This window comes from Gopherus flavomarginatus, chromosome 4 (assembly GCF_025201925.1).
Source record: "Gopherus flavomarginatus isolate rGopFla2 chromosome 4, rGopFla2.mat.asm, whole genome shotgun sequence".
Lineage (NCBI taxonomy): Eukaryota > Metazoa > Chordata > Testudines > Testudinidae > Gopherus > Gopherus flavomarginatus.
In genome coordinates, this window is record NC_066620.1 from 189140649 (window position 1) to 189161657 (window position 21009).

The window sequence follows — 21009 nt, forward strand, 5'->3', positions numbered from 1 at the left end:
AGCAGAAGTTCTCGAAACTTATTTTCAATTTAGCTAAAAGGTTATAATGGACATGATGCCAAGATAGGTGTCTTACACCACATGGAAGAAGCAGGAGGAGACATGTCTTACAGCAGAGAGACTCCAAAGGGAGTTCGTTGATGCACGAATGTGCCAACCCATCTTAATTGCTAAGTTTTATTTCTCACCATTTCTTTGTTTATTTGTTTTTAGGTTCCACTGATGAGGGATCCTGGCTGGATCCGAAACGTCTGGACTCGTAACCTGAATGTGAGTGTGATTTCAGTTCTTACCGCTATTTATTTTAATTGTAGTACCTACAAGTAGGGCTGACTCTGTAAGACGCAAAGGGCTACATTCAGCCCCTGCCCCAGGTTCCATTATCCCTACTCCCCATATCCCAACATACCTGTCTGCATGAAATACCAACATCTCCCTGCCCATTGGTGAGGCTGTGAAGAAACGGGTGACCCCCTAATGTGGTTGTCACTACCAGAGAAGGGGACAATGGCAGCAGCAGGGAAACTGCTTTGAAGAACTTGCCCTGAGAGAGGAGAATAGAATCAACATTGAACAGGGATGACGTGGGGAGAGTTCCACTTCCCAGGCGTGGTTAGGGCCGCCATTGCATTGCCATTAAAAGGAGCGATGCATTAAAAGAGGAAGATCAAGGCAACAACAGAAGAATTCTGTCAGTGTCTTTAGAATATTTCTTAAGAAAAATAAAATGCTGCTGGGAAATACTCACTGTGGTGGAGGGGAAGGAAGCTTAGAGGGAGGATGGTTTGAAATCTGATATGGGAAGTCCATGACACAGATCAACTAGGGAACAACACTCTCTCAGTTGTTGTGGCTGACTCATCTTTGTCTCATGATGCACCTTCTGTGCAGGCCAGATGGCTTGTACAGCCCAGCAGCCTTTTTGTTTAGACAGGAAAGATTGGGGTCAGGATTTCAATGGGGTGATGCCAATTTACAGCAGTTGACAATTTAGCTCTACAAGTTTAATCTGGGATTAACAATGGAATGAAGATGCTGTGGACAGGTGGATGACTGGAATAGACAGAGCTAAAAGTGGACCACAGCTGGAATGGGTTAGATTTGGACCTTCATCTCAGTGGATGAGCTAGGTAAACAATGCTATGACCTGGAAATCCAAAACTCCTGCGGAACAACAGTCAGGGAAAGAGCTCAGATGATACTGTAGCTTCTGGAAATCAGTTTACTTGTAACTAAAGAAAGTTTGAATCAATGCTCCAGATCTAACCTCTTCACCCTAAAAGTGAAGTTTCTGGAAAAATTTGGATCTGCATCCTGATGAGATTCTGAACTTTCCAACACAATCTCACCAGCACTTGTGATATGCACTCATATTTGTTTGTTCTAGAAGTGTGGAAAATGTATTCCTGCTATTATGTACACTGAAACACTGTACTCTAAGTGTAGTTATGGTTTGCTGTCAAACTGGGAGAGAATATCTAATGAGGTCCCACAGGGGTCAGTCCTAGGTCTAGTACTAGTCAATATTTTCATTATTGACTTGGATAATGGAGTGCGGAGAATAAATTTAATAAATGGAGATATACCTATCTCATAGAACTGGAAGGAACCCTGAAAGGTCATTGAGTCCAGCCCCCTGCCTTCACTAGCAGGACCAAGTACTGATTTTGCCCCAGATCTCTGGGTGGCCTCCTCAAGGATTAAACTCACAACCCTGGGTTTAGCAGGCCAATGCTCAAACCACTGAACTATCTCTCCCCCTAATTTGCCGATGACATGAAACTGGGAGGGGTTGCAAGCACTTTGCAGGACAGGATTAGAATTAAAAATGACCCTGATAAATTGGAGAATTGGTCTAAATTCAACAAGATGAAATTCAATGAAGAAAAATGCGAAGTTCTTTGCTTAGGAAGGAAAAATCGAATGCAAGTACAAAATGGGGAATAACTGGCTAGGTTGTAGAACCGCAGAAAAGGATCTGGGGGTTATAGTGGATCACAAATTGAAGATGAGTCAACAAGATGATGCTGTTGCAAAAAAGGCTAATATCATTCTGGAGTGTATTAACAGAGTGTTGTAGGTAAGACACAGGAGGGAATTGTCCGGCTCTACTAGTGTGGCCTCACCTGGACTACCATGTTCAGTTCTGGGCACCACACTTACAATCTGGACAAATTGGAGTGAGTCCAGAGGAGAGCAACAAAAATGATGCAAGGTTAAAAAAAAACTAAGCATGTTTAGTCTTGAGAAAAGAAGACTGTGGGCAGACATACCTGATAACAGTCTTCAAATATGCAAAGGGCTGTTATAAAAAGGACAGTGATTAATTGTTCTCCATGTCCGTTGTAGGTAAAACAGGAAGTAATGGGCTTAATCTGCAGCAAGGGAGATTTGGTTAGATGTTTGGAAAAACTTCCTAACTATAAATGTAGTTAAGCTCTGGAGTAGACTTCCAAGGGAGACAGACTGGAATCCTCATTGGAGGTTTTAAAGAACAGGCTGGACAAACATCTGTCAGGAATGGTCAAAGTTTACTTGGTCCTGCCTCAGCACAGGGGGCTTGACTTGATGACTTCTCGAGGTCCGTTCCAGCCCATTTCTATGATTCTGTAGTATTGGAATACATTTTGAATGTATGGTTTGTCTGGGTTAGATTTTGATTTCCTCTTCCTTTGGTATCATTGCTGTTCTGTATAGGTAGTAGATCCCCACCTTTTGCCTGTGTACTACTGGAATGCTCCATATAGAAAAATGGAGCATAAGGGGAGAAGTGGTCTTTTAAGAATAGCTGCCTTCTAAATGCTGTATTAAAATGAAATCATAGGAGGTTAGGAAACCCCACTCTGCTCTAGGAAACAAAGGATCTCAAAAGGTTTGACACAAAAATCACTTTGTACGCTAAAGTGTACCTGCTTCTGGAATGAGACCTGTCATCTGCTTAAGCACACCACAACCCTACCCAATGTCTTGGAACAGGAAGGGAAGAACACAATATACAATTGGATCCACAAGGGGAGTTAAGGTAAACAGAATTAAATTAGTCAAATTGTCATTTGGCCCAGGTCCCTGTGCGGACATTTGATTACATGATTCCATCTACACAGGAGAATATTTCAGTGAAAACTTAGGGAAGGAGCTGGGCTGTCATGTATGGTTGTAGGGGACTGGCATCTGCTATCGCCATGCTGTGTACCTTGGAAGCTTTGTTTTGTTATGTCTGTATTGCAGAATGTGCGTGTGATGGGGGGAAACCTGGGTGACCAAAAGTGTAGCTCAGAGGTGGTCATGTATGCTTACATGACTCTGAGCTACCTGTGGGTAGGGTTTTGTTTGTTTGTTCTATTAAATGTATTTTCTTTCTATGTTTTCTGAGAAGGCCTTTGTGGTGTTCTGCTCCACAGCTAGATACTTCTGCATCTGTTTCTTGTTTTTATTGTTTTCTCTGTGGTGTTAAATAGAGAAACACATGCATTTTTTAAGTAACCTGTACAAAATATTCAAAACAATGGGCCAGATCCTAAGCTGATGTAAATCAGCAGAACTCCACTGATGTCAATGGAACTGTGCTGATTTGAATGAACTAAGAATCTGGCTCAAACATTTTTAGATTGTTAGCTTTTCAGGATAGAGACTCTTAATTATATGTGATGTACAGTGCTGATCCCACTGGCAGTGCTAAGCAAGTAATATTAAAACAAGCTTATCTTGCACCTATCTCTAAAATCAAGGTGCTTAAGAGAAAAGAGTTGTTCCTGGCTGGTAGATTTACCTGTGAACCAAGGGAAGAGCAGGAGGAATGGAAACAAGTCTCTGATAAGCTTCAATTAGTTCATAGTGTAAATGAATCACATAAAATGTACTTGTGAGGATTAAACAGAAGGTTTTGTGGTATACAGAGAGCAGAAGTCTTCCCTGGCATAGTTCCACTGAAGTAAATGATTCCAGTGTACTTTCTGAGAAAAATGCTTGCACATCAGAATAAACACCCTCAAACTCATTGGCATCAGTGGTTGATTTTTTTTTCTGTTATTTCCTGCATGCAATCACTTCCTCACTAAGAATGTTGACATACATATTCTTTATTTTTGTGTCTACATGCAAGTGCTTGCAATTACTTTTTAATTATGCACTGAAATAAATAGATCCACAGCTAATTATGCCTGATCCTTGTGGGGAAGGTACAAAGAGCTTTTTCCTCATTGCACAGCATTTTTCCTTATTGTACAGCAAGCAGAATTGCAGTTCTTGGACGCTAGCAACTGCTCTGTCCCAAAATTCCTAGGGGTTCCTGGAGACTGAAATGGGGACAGCCCTCTGTAGTTCTCTCCCTGGAACAGAGTGACTGCACATTGCCCCTTTACTATGGACTATCTTCTCCAGAAGATGTTGGGTGATGAGAGAGTTTAAAGACCAATGAGCTGCCATCTATAGGTCTTCTAAATTAATACATTGTGGGATTGAAAGCCTGAGTCCTCTCCCACTCTCTTCTCCCATCATAACCAGGAGACTAGGTCTCTGAGCTGGGAACTCTTTTCTTTCTTCCTGTCTCCCTCAGGATGTGTCCCTAGCTCTGAAGGCCTCTCTTCTTCTCCTCTCACCTGAGGAGATGGTCCTCTAAAAGGTTTCTCTTCTCCCATGCTGACCTTGGAGACTCTAGATAGGGCTCTAAGAAATTGGGGAGCCTAACAGGTAGCTGGCTGGGTGGGAAATTATATGTTGTGAGACAGAAAAAAGATCAAGAGGCCCTGTTGGCAAGAAATGATATGTCCCTAAAAGTTTCTAGATGAAGGAGCAGTTTTGCTGTTTATGCCAATGAACTAGAGGGGAGAGGAGCTTGCTGAGGAGAGGAGGAGGATCTGTTGTGGAGCAGGATGGAGATAAAGGGGATTTTGTGTGGATGCAGGGCTTCAGGGCCTAGTGGGGTAACTGTCTGTCTAAAGCTTATCCATACCAAAGCAACTGAGCTTCTCCAGTCACTCTGCCTGTGTACATGTTTAGAATGCTGCTGCTGATTTACTGCTAGCTGTTGTTGAGTTGTTTGCACAGGGTCGGCGCTTCCATTTAGGTGACCTAGGAGGTTGCCTAGGGCACCAGGATTTGGGGGGACGGCACTTTGCCGCTCTTGGCGGCAATTCGGCGGCGAGGGGTCCTTCCGTGCTCTGGGTCTTCGGCAATTCTGGAGTGGGTCCTTCACTCACTCCGGGACCCACCGCTGAAGTGCCCCGAAGACCAGGAGCGCGGAAGGACCCCCCCGCCGTAGAATTGCTGCTGCCGACCGGGAGTGCGGAAGGACCCCCTGTCTAGCTTAGGGCACCAAAAACCCTGGCCCCGCTCCTGTGTTTGCAATATTGATCTTAGGGTTCTGGGAGCAGTTATGTCTTTGTCTGTGGTGAGTGTGGTTGGCTGTTTGTTCTCACAGGCATAGTCAGAGGGTGAATGATGGGGCTTACGTGTTTTTAATCTTATTTTTAATCATGTTTCTAAGAGTTGGGCAAGTATTATAATGAGGAGGTATTGTATCAATATTATCACAAATAGAACTGGTTGGGAATTTTCCATCAATTATTTTTGATGGAAAATGCAGTTTCTGCAAAATTGAAATTTTCCATGCAAAAAATTGTATGTTGCAGATTTTTTGTATTTCACCTGGGAAAACTGATATAGGATATTTTGTTTTGGGTCAGTTTGACCTAAATTGAAATATTTCAGTTTGGTGAACTGACCCAAACATTTCATTTAGAATCCATTCAACATTAAAATGCATTTCTCTATGGTGGCACATTGCCTCATAGGAGTTGTTTGAATATATGATGGCCCTTTCTTTCCTGTGGGCCAGGCTCCCTGGCCAGATTACATTTCCCATGGTGCAACACAGTCTCCCTAACTGACCAAGAGGCATAGTGCATCAAATATTTCCATGTTAAAATTTTTATGAAAGTTTTGTTCTGTGAAAAAAACTTTGTCCCAATTCAAATGCTGAAATACTGGAATTTCCAGTGTGGTGAAAATTCAGATTTTTTTTTGCTCAAGTCTAGTCACACATGAGCAAGAAAAACTAGAAAAGGGTAAAATTATCTATTCCTACAAGCCGTGGGTCTAGCATCAACAGCTGGATTTCCACAGTCAAAACATGACAATGGGGTTTTGGCAAGAACAAAGCCATGTTTGGCTTGCCCCACCTATGCTTTTTAGACTAGATAGAGTTGATAGACAGTGTCCCAGTATTACATTCTATCCAACCACCTTTTCTCCAGCTGCTGAACTGCATGGATAAATTCAGGGAACTTTGTGCTGCAGATATAACCTGAAGTCACCAGTGACTATTAGAAACTAAGCAAGTCTCCAAGCTAAACCAGGAGATGGAACATGTGGGGACGAGAATATATTAGAAAAAGGTCTTTAGTTGTGTTTTTATTTTAGTTGATTCCTCAGAATTGGTGAAGTGCTGTTGACTCCACCTATTGTTCTATGTCTGAGATTTGGATGACCTAATTCTGTGTCTGAACCATGTGTAGACTTGTTTCTAGGAGTTCAGCATAATTCTGATAATTATCTTAGCTGTTAGAAAAGCTTAGATTATTAAATGACCTAAGGAACAGTAAGATGAAGTAGGCTTTGATCTCAGGCAGGACCAAAAAGAGAAGACCAGATATTTAGGCCTAGGATCCTTTTTCATGCTAATACTTTGTCACACAATGGATAAATAGCCTGTAGAACAGGGGTTCTCAAAGCTGGTCCGCCACTTGTTCAGGAAAAGCCCCTGGCAGGCCGGGCCAGTTTACCAACCTGCCACGTCTGCAGGTTTGGCCAATTGCGGCTCCCACTGGCCGCGGTTCACTGCTCCAGGCCAATTGCTGCTGTGGGAAGCGCTGGCAAGCACGTCCCTTGGCCTGTACCGCTTCCCGCATCCCCCATTGGCCTGGAACGGCCAGTGGGAGCTGTGATCGGCCAAACCTGTGGACATGGCCAGTAAACAAACCAGCCTGGCCCACCAGCGGCTTTCCCTGAACGAGTGGAATCTTGATTTTTATGGACGCAAGTCTTACGAACGACCAGTTATATGAACAACTTTTCCCAATTGGGGGAGGGGGGAAGATCACAAAATGAAAGTGATATTGATAAAGAAGTCAACATACCTATACATTCTGAAACCTTCAATGCATTGGAAATCGCTTGGCAAAGATTTGAAGGACAAAGAAAGCAATGATGTTCACCATCCGGCAACTTATGCACCAGACCTGCTGTCCTTTTGAGATGTTCAGCATTACGAAATTTTTGATTTTTATGAACTCCTCAAACCCCAATTAGTTTGTAATATAGGGGTTCTACGGTATCCCTAATGCATGGTTTCTTGCAACAGCACCTGAAACATCTGGTTCTGACACTGTCAATGACAAGATATTGGACTAGATCAACTCCTAATCTATACCCAGCTGCAGAAGCCAGTTATGACAGCTCTGTACCACCTCCTTATCCCTGGGTTTAGGGGATGAGTATGGGAACGATGCCAGACTATAGGAGGGAGTGGGCAGATTTGGGCTAGGAGAGGCTGTGGCCAGAGCAGATCTGCAACCTGGATATTCTGTGCTTCTGCAAACCCCCATTGAAGCAAGAGTCAGAATTTCCCTAGTCTACACCAATGAGTGCATTGACCCCCACATCCACTGAAGAGGGAAGCTTCAAGCTACCTAATCTTTTCCCCTGTGCTGGGGCAGGAAATGAAGCAGACTTTTCTTTGGAGTTAAAATCTCTCATGTTTAGTCTCATGCCCTGAGAGATGTGCATGGATATTTACTTATTTATTTTCGATTGAGCAAAATTTCCTCAGATGTTTTTGAGTGAGGGAAATGTGAAACCACGCACAAATGACAGAGGGCCAGACTGCCACCCACTCTCACAATAAAGGTCATAAAAGAGGGCTGAGAATGAGGAAAACTGCATGAAAGTCACATCTCAGAATTCTTCCGTGGACAAGGGTTTGTCTTCCCTTCTCCATCAGGTCTCTTCACAAACCGTAGGAATCTTCAAGAGGCTCAATAATCCTGCTGCCCTTTCCTAGCCCCTTAGATGGCAGGATAATAAAAGCACCTGTGTCAAGCTAATTAGATGTCTGTTGTAGAAGAAAAGAGCCTGCTTTGCCCAGACATGGGCAAGCAATGGACAGAGCCAAGTCACTGTCTTAGGGTACGTCTACCCTACGGGATTATTCCGATTTTACATAAACCGGTTTTATAAAACAGATTGTATAAAGTTGAGTGCACGCTGCCACACTAAGCACATTAATTCGGCAGTGTGCGTCCATGGTCCGAGGCTAGCGTCGATTTCCGGACCCACTCACTGTGGGTAGCTATTCCGTAGCTATCCTATAGTTCCCACGGTCTCCCCCGCCCCTTGGAATTCTGGGTTGAGAGCCCAGTGGCTGATGGGGCAAAAATCATTGTCGCGGGTGGTTCTGGGTAAATGTCATCAGTCTTTCCTTCGGGAAAACAACGGCAGACAATCGTTTTGCGCCCTTTTTCCCTGGTTTGCCCTGGCAGACGCCATAGCACGGCAACCATGGAGCCCGTTCAGCTTTTTTTTTTTTTTACAATCACCGTATGTGTACTGGATGCTGCTGACAGAGGCGTTACTCCAGCGCTACACAGCAGCATTCATTTTCTTTTGCATGATAGCAGAGACGGTTATCAGTCGTTCTGTACTGTCTGCTGCTGGTGTAAATTGGCAATGAGATGACGGTTATCTGTCCTTCTGTGCTGTCTGCTGCTATCATGGGTGCCCCTGGCTGAGATTGGCCGGGGGCGCAAAGGCAAAACTGGGAATGACTCCTCGAGTCAATCCTTCATGGTTTCTAAAAATAGAGTCAGTCCTGCCTAGAATATGGGGGAAGTGTATTAGAGAACCAGTGTATCAGAGAGCACAGCTGCTCCGTGTCAGATCCCGCAGAAATGATGAGCTACATGCCATTCACGGGGGTGCCCCTGCAACAACCCTACCAGTTGCTTCCCTCCTCCCCCAACCTTCCTGGGCTACCGTGGCAGTGTCCCCCCCTTTTGTGTCATGAAGTTATAAAGAATGCAGGAATAAGAAACAATGACTTGTTAGTGAGATAAAATGAGGGGGAGGCAGCCTCCTGGTGCTATGACAGTCCAGGCAGGACATTAAGCGGTGCGGGGGAGAGGAGCCCAGCATGCTGCTGCTATGATAGTCCAGGCAGGACAGAATCTTTTCTTTACACAGGAAAGGGAGGGGTCTGATGGAGCTCAGCCCCCCGTTGCTATGATGAGGACGGTTACCAGCCGTTCTGTACCATCTACTGGGAATGACTGAGAATCATTCCTATTTTCACCCAGGCGCCCCCGGCCAGCCTCACCTGAAGCCAGCCAGGAGCACTCACGGGTTGATAATAAGGATGGTTACCAGTCCTACTGCACCGCCTGCCACCGGGCAGGGGAGAGGAGTGGATACTGCTCTTCACTGCTGCAGCATCGCGTCTACCGGCAGCATTCAGTAGATGTAGGGTGACATTGAAAGAAGTCAAGAAACGATTTCTTTCCCTTTTCTTTCACGTGTGTGTGGGGGGGTAAATTGATGATCTCTTCCCTGAACCACGCCGGACAATGTGTTTGAACCTACAGGCTTTGGGAGCTCAGCCAAGAATGCAAATACTTTTCGGAGACTGCTGGGGACTGTGGGATAGCTGGAGTCCTCAGTACCCCCTCCCTCCCTCCCTCCATGAGCATCCATTTGAGTTTCTGGCTTCCCTTTACGCTTGTCACACAGCACTGTGTAGCCTGTAGATTTTTTTTTCAAACGCTTTGGCATTTTGTCTTCTATAACGGAGCTTTGATAGAACAGATTTGTTTCCCCATACAGCGATCAGATCCAGTATCTCCCGTACGGTCCATGCTGGAGCTCTTTTTGGATTTGGGACTGCATTGCCACCCGTGCTGATCAGAGCTCCACGCTGGGCAAACAGGAAATGAAAATCAAAATTTCACAGGGCTTTTCCTGTTTACCTGGCCACTGCATCTGAGTTCATTGCTATCCAGAGCGGTCACAGTGGTGCACTGTGGGATACCGCCCGGAGGCCAATACCGTCGATTTGCTGCCACACTAACCCTAATCCGATATGGTAATACCGATTTTAGCGCTACTCCTCTCGCCGGGGAGTACAGAAATCGGTTTAAAGAGCCCTGTATATCGATATAAAGGGCCTCATAGTGTGGACGGTACAGCGTTAAATCGGTTTAACGCTGCTAAAATCGGTTTAAATGCGTAGTGTAGACGAAGCCTTAGATACCACTACACTTAGCATGCATGTCTGTATACTTGACTGCATTAAGAAGCTAAGGAATGCTAGTGTTAGAGCGAAAGGCACACAAGACTGGGAGTCTTAGATTGTAAAACTCAGGGAAGTCATTTGAAAGTCCCAATGGAGTTTTACCATTGACTTCAGTAGGAGCACTGCTAAATCCTTAACAATACACAGCCAATTACAATAGAAGAAAAGATTGAATATATAAAGCCCTACATATTATCTTAAATTGGCTACTGCTGTTAAACTCTTGCCTACTACTAAAAAGTGTTGAAAAGGGGTATTGTTTTACATAATGATGATTTAAAACAGTGAACAAACCATGCACAGGTGCCAGAAACTATTTGTCAGTCAGCTAAACAAAATATTAGAAGCTACTGGGTAGGTTAATTCAGTGTCAGCAGCAGAACTGCCCAGTGAAATTGAGGGCATGAGAGAGATAAAAGAAGCAATGTTCTCAGGGGAGTCCGTTCTCAAATATTACTTGCCCTCCAGGATTAAACCCATTATTCAAGAGTCGGGAGGAGACATGGGAAGAGTAAAGCAAATACTATGCTCCTCGGAGTATAGTGGCTCTTTGTCTAACCTTGAAGGCCCCCAAAGAAAGGTTTGTACCATTTCCTTGTAGCTGGTTTAATGAACAGTATTAATTTTGTTTTATTTTTGATTTGCTATGCTGTGCTTTCAAAATGTACTATACTCGGGCATATGCTTCACTTCTCATGTGTGGGGTTAACACCTGTGAGAGAATCTTCCTTTATTTTGTCTGGCCAGGACAGCATTTGTGGAAGATGCCACATTGTTTCCTAAAAGAGGACTGAGATGACATTGCTAGATATGTACCCAATGGATCTGATCTTGCATTCCTGAAAACCTCCGTAGCTGTCAATAGGTATTTTGTCTGAGCAGACATGCCACTGGACTTATGAGCTCAGGAATATTTGGGCTATGGTTGAAGAGAACAATGCAGAGCAATGCAATACATTGACTTTTATCAAGACTCAGAAAGCGTTTGTAAGCGTTCAGCTTCCACTTGTGTAACTTGGGCATTATTACTTACAGTGCTGAGACCCAGTTCATCCATGGTGCAGCTCCACTGATGCAAGTGGAATTACAACAGTGTTGATTTATAGCCTTTCATTTCTAATTTAAACATTCCCTTTGGTAATTTGTGGACCAAAGAAGTAAAAATTTAACTGTTTTCCTGTTCCAGCAATCAACTATGCTGGAGCACAGTGCTTTTAAAGAAATGTCTTGGGGTGAAACCTCTTTCAGGATGCTAGGGATAAATGATTCAATGAGGTTTGCACGACAGTCTAAGCTGAGTGGCAGAGCTGGGGACATGGGTGAAGAGATTCAGAATCTTTCCTCTGAGAACCTGTAGATTCAAGTCATGTAACTTTCTGAGCAGGTAACTTCTCAAGTGGCCCATTAGCTTCCTTGTATGTAATTTTTGTGGAACAATTTTGCAAGGGCAAGGAAAGGAGGGAAAATCCTTCATCATACAGTGCAAAATCAAATTTGGTTATCCTAAATTCTAATGCCAGAAGGGACCACAGTGATTGTCTAGCCTGACCTCCTGTGTAACACAAGCCACAGAATTTCCCTGAAATAATTCCTTTTTGAACTACAGCATATCTTTTAGAAATACATCTAGTCTTAATTAAAAAATTACTAATGATATAGAATCCACCACAACTCTGGCTAAACTATTCCAATGATTAATTACCTGCACTGTTAAAATTGATACCTTATTTCCAATCTGAATTTGTTTAGCTTCAACTTGCTGTCACTGGATCTTGTTACACTTTTATCTGCTAGATTGGAAAACCCATTATCAAATATTTTTCTATATAGGTAATTTTAAACTGTGATCAACTCATCCCTTAACATTCTCTGTTAAGTCACATAGATCAAACTCCTTGAGTCTATCACTATAAAGCATGTTTTCTAATTCTTTACCACTCTTTGACTCTTCTCCCAAGCATCTTCAATTTTTCAACATTTCTTGAATTGTGGACATCAGAACTGGACATAATATGCCAGTGGCACTAGTGCCAAATACAAATACTCTTTACTCGAGATTCCCCACTTTATGCATCCATGGTTTGCATTAGTCCTTTTGGTCACAGCATCACACTGGGAGTTCATGTTCAGCTGATTATCCATCATGACTCCCAAATCTTTTTCAGAGTCACTGCTTCCCAGGATAGTGTTCCCAATCCTCTATATATGGGCTACAATCTCTGTTCCTAGATGTAGGACTATACATTTGACTGTGCTAAAACACATATTGTTCTGAAATGTGAGCCACAAGGGAGTGAAATGAGATAAGTTTAGTATCATTGTAGTGGAGCATTCTGTTGTGTACTGTGGCAAGGCACCTTCTCAGTCTCCCGAGCCTCTGCTGCTTTTAGCCCTGGTGAGACAGGCTTGGGTAATGCGGTCCCCCTTGGGACACAGGGGAAGTCTGCTCCCCGTATCTCCACCAGTCCTGTTTAGCGTATTCTTACTCCCTTGTGGGAGAGAGTACTGCCTCCCCTCTCTCTCCACTCTTCCCCCCCCCCCTTCCTTCTTCCCAGGGAAGGGTTTAAAAAGGTCTCAGGCAGCCCCAAGTTGGAATCAGCTGATCCTAATTAACCTCAGGTAGCTCGCCCTCAGCTGATTCTAATTTGCTACCTTGGTAACCCTTTCACAGCTGAACGTGATTGACCTGTGGTTGCCTCTCAGTTGATAAGGAGGAGGGCCTTTTACCCCTCTGGGACTGATTCCTACCCCTCCCTTGCAGCTGTCTGTCTTGAGTTTATCACAGTACACATTATCTAGCTCTAGTCCTGTGGCTAACTCAAATTTTAACAGCTCCTGGGAGAGTAACTACAATTTTTAATTTGATCAACTGTTCTTCTCTTCCCTTTTTATCTTGACTCTTCTTCTCCCCACCTATCACCCTGACTTACAATATTTCTGATGATGATATGGTCCCCCTGAGGGTGATGTCACAATCACACCTCTCAACAGTGAGCTCTTCATAGGACATAGGGACAATATGGGGGACCAGAGAAGCGAGGATGACAGAAGAGCCTGGTCTAATGCATCTCCGATGAAGCAGGCTATGAGACTGTAATGCACAATGTAAGATTTGTTTCTATATGGAAAACAATGTCAGAAAGCTAAAATTCATGGAGTGCCTGGATCTCAAAGACAAACCAGATCTGAGTGTTGGTTTAGGCTGGTATCAGCTGCTTTAGTATTTGACAATTTAGACACAACACAGAAGACTAGATAGTTCCCTAGGGAATAAGGTAAAAAGATAATACTGTATTAAGATAAGGTAGGGCTAATTTTTTTTATTTATTTTTTCTTTAAGCAAGCTGTTTACTATTCAGGGCTCCAGCCAGCTGAAATTGGAATGAATGGTAATAGGACTGGGTCTACAAAGCAATAGTTTTGTAAGGATAGGGGACTAAAATTGATAACAAGGCACTAAAGAAAGGATGGAAAAACATTTTAGAAGCCTGCAAAATTAAATAGCTTATACTGAAACATGTTTCTACAGAGTCTTTGAATAAATAAGACATTTGAGAAGCAAATTAAATGACAAGATGCACATACTGCAGCGACAGGTGCTGCTGTGAACTAAGTCAAATGAGGGACAGAATCTGATATTAGATAATTGCTCTTGAACCTGTCTGAGTTAGACGAACTGTTCTCTCTTTCCCCCCAGCCCCAATTGACGGAGCATTTGTCTAGAAAATCTGCAGTCCATGGCCCCAATTCTTCTCGCATGCTTAGATCAATGTAAAACTAGAACAACCATATACATTGACATCAGCTTATCTACTTTGGATTTATATTCTGGTCTATGTGATAGAGGAGGTTAGTCCCAGATTCTAGTTCCATCTTTGGCTATGAATTCATTTTAAATTCACTGAAGGCCACGCGTCCCTGTGTAGTGAATGGAAATAATGCATGTACAGTATGCATATTAAAAGTAATGTGGAAATACATGCATAGCTAGAGACTCTTGTACTGAAATACAAGCTCTGGCTTGGGGGGGAGGAATGCTGGGAATTATTGATTTATAAATTAGAGTCTTTTAATTTGAGTTGGGATTTTGCTCTCCTTCCAGGAAAGTCTAGTGACCCAGGTTTGGATCCAAACTTTTGACATCTCCCTGTAAATGAATATGGTTATTGCCATGTAGGAATCTGTGACTGAGTGTTCCTAACCTTGCTTGTGCCCATAAAAATTGTAACAGCTTTACTGTCGGAACAAGAGATGGGCCAACATCAGTATCTTTAAAGTGAACCCTCTTTTAATGTTGTGGCGAGGGGAATTCAGATTAAAATCCTGGGACACAAACCAATGTCACTACCACTCTTATTCTCTTCAACCATAACTCTTGGGAAACAGCAGTATTACAGTTCCAACTATGTGCTGATTTACTGTCGAGCAATGGGTTGTCTGTGGTCCAAGGGCCAGATTCGTATACTCTCACTCAAACAGGTAGCAAATCTTATGCAATCTTACTGAAACAAGTGGGACTACTTGTACAATAAGGTATTATGCAACACGAGTAAGGGCATCAGAATCTGACCCTATGTTACTGGAGAATTTGTCTCATGGGGGTAGCCTGAAAAGTCCAGAACAACTAGGACAAGGGACTGTCAAAAAGAACAGAAAACTGTAGGATGAAGAACCAGGATGCTGTTGTGCTGTTAATGTAAATTTAGAGCTGCTTTGCAAGCACTTGGCTGTATCTACAGTATTATATTTGCATCAAGACTTTATTTTCTCTAAAGAGTAGGAAGTGCAAATATTACAGAGCACATCATCATGATGGTATAATGGTTGGCCCATGTTTAAAAAAGTGAAGTCACAGTCAGGTTATCCCAGGCCAAGCAGCATATAGCTAGACATGTTAAATATTTGAGCACATAACTCCATAATTCCCAAAGCTAGAATTCCGGAAATTAAAGAGAAATAGAGCAACAAGGAAGAGAGAGAGCACAGAGAGTAAGGAAGACATGGAGGATAAGAGGTCATACAGAGACAATGAAGAGAGTAAACAATGGTGTGTAGCAAAAAGGAGCAGTGAATTGAAATCATGGAAGGGCAGAAGTTTTGCTGCACTCCATCCCCGTGGAAGCTACAGGATTGGAAGACTAGCAGCAATCACAGACCCCGAGGCATAGAGGAGCTGCACGATGTCCATCCACTCAAAGGACAGGCCAATAATGGATTAGATCAAGGGTCTCACACTCCTGGCCCGTGAGCCATTTGCGGCCCGTGAGCCTCCCAACGTGGCACGTGGCACTCCAGCAGTTTTGGGGCTGGGTCTCTTCCCTTGGCCCCACCTGCCACTCCAGGTGCTCCCCCCTCAGGGATCCCGGCAGCACAGTGGAGCTGAGCGGCATCTGCCTGCTCGCTCCAGTGGCTGCTGGCCCCTCCCTGCGGCCCAGGAGCACGGCAGGGCTGTGCCTCCATGTGCTGCCCCCGCCCTGGGTGCCCCCTCGGCCCCTAATCCCCTCGCAGAGCCTGCATGCCCTCCCAACACACCACCTCTTGCCCCCAAACTCCCTCTCAGAGCCTGCACCCCCTCCCCACAGCCCCCAGTCCCCAAACTCCTTCCCAGAGCCTGCACCCTAGTCCCCTACACAAGACCTCCTCCCTCACCCAAACTCTGTCCCAGAGCCTTAGGCAAGTGGGGGATGGAGTTTTTTTTGGGGGGGGGGGGCAGGTTCTGGGAGGTGTGAGTGACATTGACCTGCTGGGAGGATTTGAGTACTGGCACTGGCCCTAAGGTAAATTGAGTTTGAGACTCCCGGATTAGATTCTAGATGCTGATACAGCAGAGTGCAGACCAAAATCTAATCACATCTATGGCAGTGCTGGAATTATGTACTGGTATATCTCAAGGCTTGGGATGACTACTGTCTATTGGTAAAGCATTGGATAAGAGTGGGAAACAAAACCAAAAGGACTAAGAGTTAACTTTAGAGAGCAGTAGGATACTGTTAGGGCTTTTCCCTTGAATGTTACATTGAATGAATAAGCTCATAGACTCATAGACTCTAGGACTGGAAGGGACCTCGAGAGGTCATCGAGTCTAGTCCCCTGCCCTCATGGCAGGACCAAATACTGTGTAGACCATCCCTGATAGACATTTATCTAACCTACTCTTAAATATCTCCAGAGATGGAGATTCCACAACTTCCCTAGGCAATCTATTCCAGTGTTTAACTACCCTGACAGTTAGGAACTTTTTCCTAATGTCCAACCTAAATCTCCCTTGCTGCAGTTTAAGCCCATTGCTTCTTGTTCTATCATTGGAGGCTAAGGTGAACAAGTTTTCTCCCTCCTCCTGATGACACCCTTTTAGATACCTGAAAACTGCTATCATGTCCCCTCTCAGTCTTCTCTTTTCCAAACTAAACAAACCCAATTCCTTCAGCCTTCCTTCATAGGTCATGTTCTCAAGACCTTTAATCATTCTTGTTGCTCTTCTCTGGACCCTCTCCAATTTCTCCACATCTTTCTTGAAATGAGGTGCCCAGAACTGGACACAATACTCCAGTTGAGGCCTAATCAGCGCAGAGTAAAGCGGAAGAATGACTTCTCGTGTCTTGTTTACAACACACCTGTTAACGCATCCCAGAATCATGTTTGCTTTTTTTGCAACAGTATCACACTGTTGACTCATATTAAGCTTGTGGTCCACTATGACCCCTAGTTCTCTTTCTGCCATACTCCTTCCTAGACAGTCTCTTCCCATTCTGTATGTGTGAAACTGATTGTTCCTTCCTAAGTGGAGCACTTTGCATTTATCTTTATTGAACTTCATCCTGTTTATCTCAGACCATTTCTCCAACTTGTCCAGATCATTTTGAATTTTGACCCTGTCCTCCAAAGCAGTTGCAATCCCTCCCAGTTTGGTATCGTCCGCAAACTTAATAAGCGTACTTTCTATGCCAACATCTAAATCGTTGATGAAGATATTGAACAGAACCGGTCCCAAAACAGAACCCTGTGGAACCCCACTTGTTATACCTTTCCAGCAGGATTGGGAGCCATTAACAACTACTCTCTGAGTACGGTTATCCAGCCAGTTATGCACCCACCTTATAGTAGCCCCATCTAAATTGTACTTTCCTAGCTTATCTATAAGAATATCATGAGAGACTGTATCAAATGACTTACTAAAGTCTAAGTATATCACATCCACCGCTTCTCCCTTATCCACAAGGCTCGTTATCCTATCAAAGAACGCTATGAGATTAGTTTGACAAGATTTGTTCTTTACAAATCCATGCTGGCTATTCCCTATCACCTTACCACCTTCCAAGTGTTTGCAGATGATTTCTTTGATTACCTGCTCCATTATCTTCCCTGGCACAGAAGTTAAACTAACTGGTCTGTAGTTTCCTGGGTTGTTTTTATTTCCCTTTTTATAGATGGGCACTATATTTGCCCCCTTCCAGTCTTCTGGAATCTCCCCCGTCTCCCATGATTTCCCAAAGATAATAGCTAGAGGCTCAGATACCTCTTCCATTAACTCCTTGAGTATTCTAGGATGCATTTCATCAGGCCCTGGTGACTTGCAGGCATCTAACATTTCTAAGTGATTTTTTACTTGCTCTTTCCTTATTTTCTCTTCTAAACCTACCCTCTTCCCGTAAGCATTCACTATACTAGACGTTCCTTCAGACTTCTCAGTGAAGACCGAAACAAAGAAGTCATTAAGCATCTCTGCCATTTCCAAGTCTCCCGTTACTGTTTCCCCCTCCTCATTGAGCAGTGGGCCTACCCTGTCCTTAGTCTTCCTCTTGCTTCTAATGTATTGATAAAAAGTCTTCTTGTTTCCCTTTATTCCCATAGCTAGTTTGAGTTCATTTTGTGCCTTTGCTTTTCTAATCTTGCCTCTGCATTCCTGTGTTATTTGCCTATATTCATCCTTCGTGATCTGACCTAGTTTCCATTTTTTATATGACGCCTTTTTATTTTGTAGGTCACGCAAGATCTCAAGGGTAAGCCAAGGTGGTCTTTTGCCACATTTTCTATCTTTCCTAACCATCGGAATAACTTGCTTTTGGGCCCTTAATAGCGTCCCTTTGAAAAACTGCCAACTTTCCTCAGTTGTTTTTCCTCTCACTCTTAATTCCCATGGGACCTTGCCTATCAGCTCTCTGAGCTTACCAAAATCCGCCTTCCTGAAATCCATTGTCTCTATTCTGCTGTACTCCCTTCTACCCTTCCTTAGAATTGCAAATTCTATGATTTCATGATCACTTTCACCCAAGCTTCCTTCTACTTTCAAATTCTCAACAAGTTCCTCCCTATTTGTTAAAATCAAGTCTAGAACAGCTTCCCCCCTAGTAGCTTTTTCAACTTTCTGCAATAAAAAGTTGTCTGCAATGCAGTCCAGGAACTTATTGGATCGTCTGTGCCCCGCAGTGTTATTTTCCCAACATATATCTGGATAGTTGAAGTCCCCCATCACCACCAAATCTTGGGCTTTGGATGATTTTGTTAGTTGTTTGAAAAAAGCCTCATCCACCTCTTCCGCCTGATTAGGTGGCCTGTAGTAGACTCCCAGCACGACATCACCTGTGTTTTTTACCCCTTTTAGTCTAACCCAGAGACTCTCCACCCTTCCGTCTCCTATGTCCATCTCCACCTCAGTCCAGCTTGTTAGCTGTTCCTTTGTGTGAACTGTGATTCATTTTGTTTTTTAACAAAGATATAACCAATGACATAGTTTTAATTTGGGAAGTGCAGGAGCAGGAAATAAACAAGAGTTTGAGGGGAGTCTGGAAGGCTGCACAGCGTCCAGTGACATCCAGCAATTTAACCTTTGGTAGTGAGCTGTATGAGCACTAGCATCATAACTCCCTCAGGGTTAACAAAGGGGGGGAAGGGATTAGTGGAAAGAGAAAGACATGCTGCCAGAGATGATGAGTCTGATGGAAGGATTAGAATTTGAAACCTTTTTTTGGAGGAGGGCCTAGGGAAGAGAGCAGGCAGGTATGTTCCCAAAATAACTGAAAAACTAAGAAAAAACTGAAACAATATTGAGTAGTTATTTGAAGGTGAATTTTGCACATGCCTGTATTTTGTGCTGGCAGAGGGAGCTGCACATCTTACATAGTAGCTTTGAAATCTGGCCCTAGAATACCAAAGGTATTGTGGCCCTCTTCATCCTCAAACCTAAAGTTGTCTCTCCTTTACAAAATGTCCATCCATGTATCATGTGCTATAATGCCTCTAACCCTTCTATTCAGTTTAATGTCTTCTCCAACACTGTTTTTCTCCTTCTTTTCTTTTTCTTCTCTGCTATCTTTTGCTATGTACCATTGTTTACTCTGGTCATTGTCTCTGTATGGACGGTTATAGTCTATCTTCTCCTTACTCTCTGGACACTCTCTCTTCCTCATTGCTCCATTTCCCCTTTAATTTCTCCTTTGCATACTATCACAGCCAGCTTACCATAACAGACCTTAAGTATCTGGGATTCTCCCTAAAACCTCCTTTAAATGTGTTTACCATGGTTAGCAACCCCCTACTTTGAATGTATAAGTAATTCAGTGTACAGTGCTCTTACACTTTCTCTCTGTTATATATTACAATAGTGGGTTAATGAGAGTGAATCACTATTAGGCTAAAACCTTCTACTTTATAATCTCTTACAAATAAAGATGATAAATCTGGTCTGGGTGGGGTGGAACTGAAAGGAGTGTTGCCTAGTGGATGGAACACTGGACTGTTACTCAAGACTGGGTTCTCTTCTAAGTTCTGCCAGTAGCCTGCTAAATGACTTTGGGCAAGTCACTTCACCTCTCTGAACCTCAGTTTTCTCTGTCTATAAAATGAGCATAAAAATACTGACATCCTTTGTAAAGTGCTTTGGAATCTATTGTTGAAAAGCCCTATATAAGAACTAGATATTATATTATTATTATTTATTACTATTCCCAGCTCTGAAAACTATGGCCTAAGCAAAAAGAACAACAGATCTTATATGGGGGGAAATGATGAAAAATAACCTGATTTGATACTTGGACTGTTTTTGTATATACTCCCACAACTGCTCAATGTGAATACTAATGATTACCTTCAAGGATGACTAGCTCAGCTGGTCTGTACTCTTGGAACCTATTCCCTCCTGGTGGTGTCACAGGAAGATTTATGCACATTAAGATTCCATACTTTTCCACCTAGAACATCAATGATGTAGTCCACTGGTGGTCTAAGGTCTTTGTGGTGACCCACATAGAGTTGGCAGGTCAGGAGGTGGTACTGATTCTCTTCCTCATTACCAGCTGATAAACTGCATTACAAAAAGCCTACAATACATTAATCTTTCCCCTGATATTACTTCTCCATGTAAGCAACTGTTGTCATTGCCACATAGCTGTTATTTGATCATGAATGGGAAAGAAAGTCTCTTGGATGATCATAAATAGGAGATCCATGAGGTCATCTACACTTTGTAGAAGTTTGAGATCCTCATTCCTAGAGGCCTTCGAAGACTTCTGAGTTCTTCCTGTTCAAAATTCTTTCCCGCTTCAGTCCCATTAGGGTAAGCTTGTAAATAACACCCTGAAGTGATCTTGCTTTCTCTCCAAGGATCTTTGAGCACTTTGTAAACACTAATGAATTAAGCCTCACCAGGCTTCTCTGCAGCAACTATTAGT

At 43.3% G+C, this 21009-nt stretch overlaps 1 protein-coding gene across 2 annotated transcripts in view; it reads left to right on the forward strand.

Annotated features, from left to right (window-relative positions):
• The first annotated feature begins 252 nt into the window (after positions 1–252).
• Positions 253–21009, forward strand: part of LPIN1 (lipin 1) — an 82454-nt gene continuing 61697 nt past the window's right edge. Inside the window, exon 1 of one of the 2 annotated variants that reach the window (XM_050950719.1) lies at positions 253–270. Coding sequence is in view for 1 of the 2 variants with exons in the window: in XM_050950706.1 (XP_050806663.1) it covers positions 10845–10922 (78 nt within the window). In the remaining variant the exon portion in view is untranslated. Of the gene's footprint in view, positions 271–10830; positions 10923–21009 lie in introns of those variants that run through there. The other variant, XM_050950706.1, reaches the window with a different exon arrangement.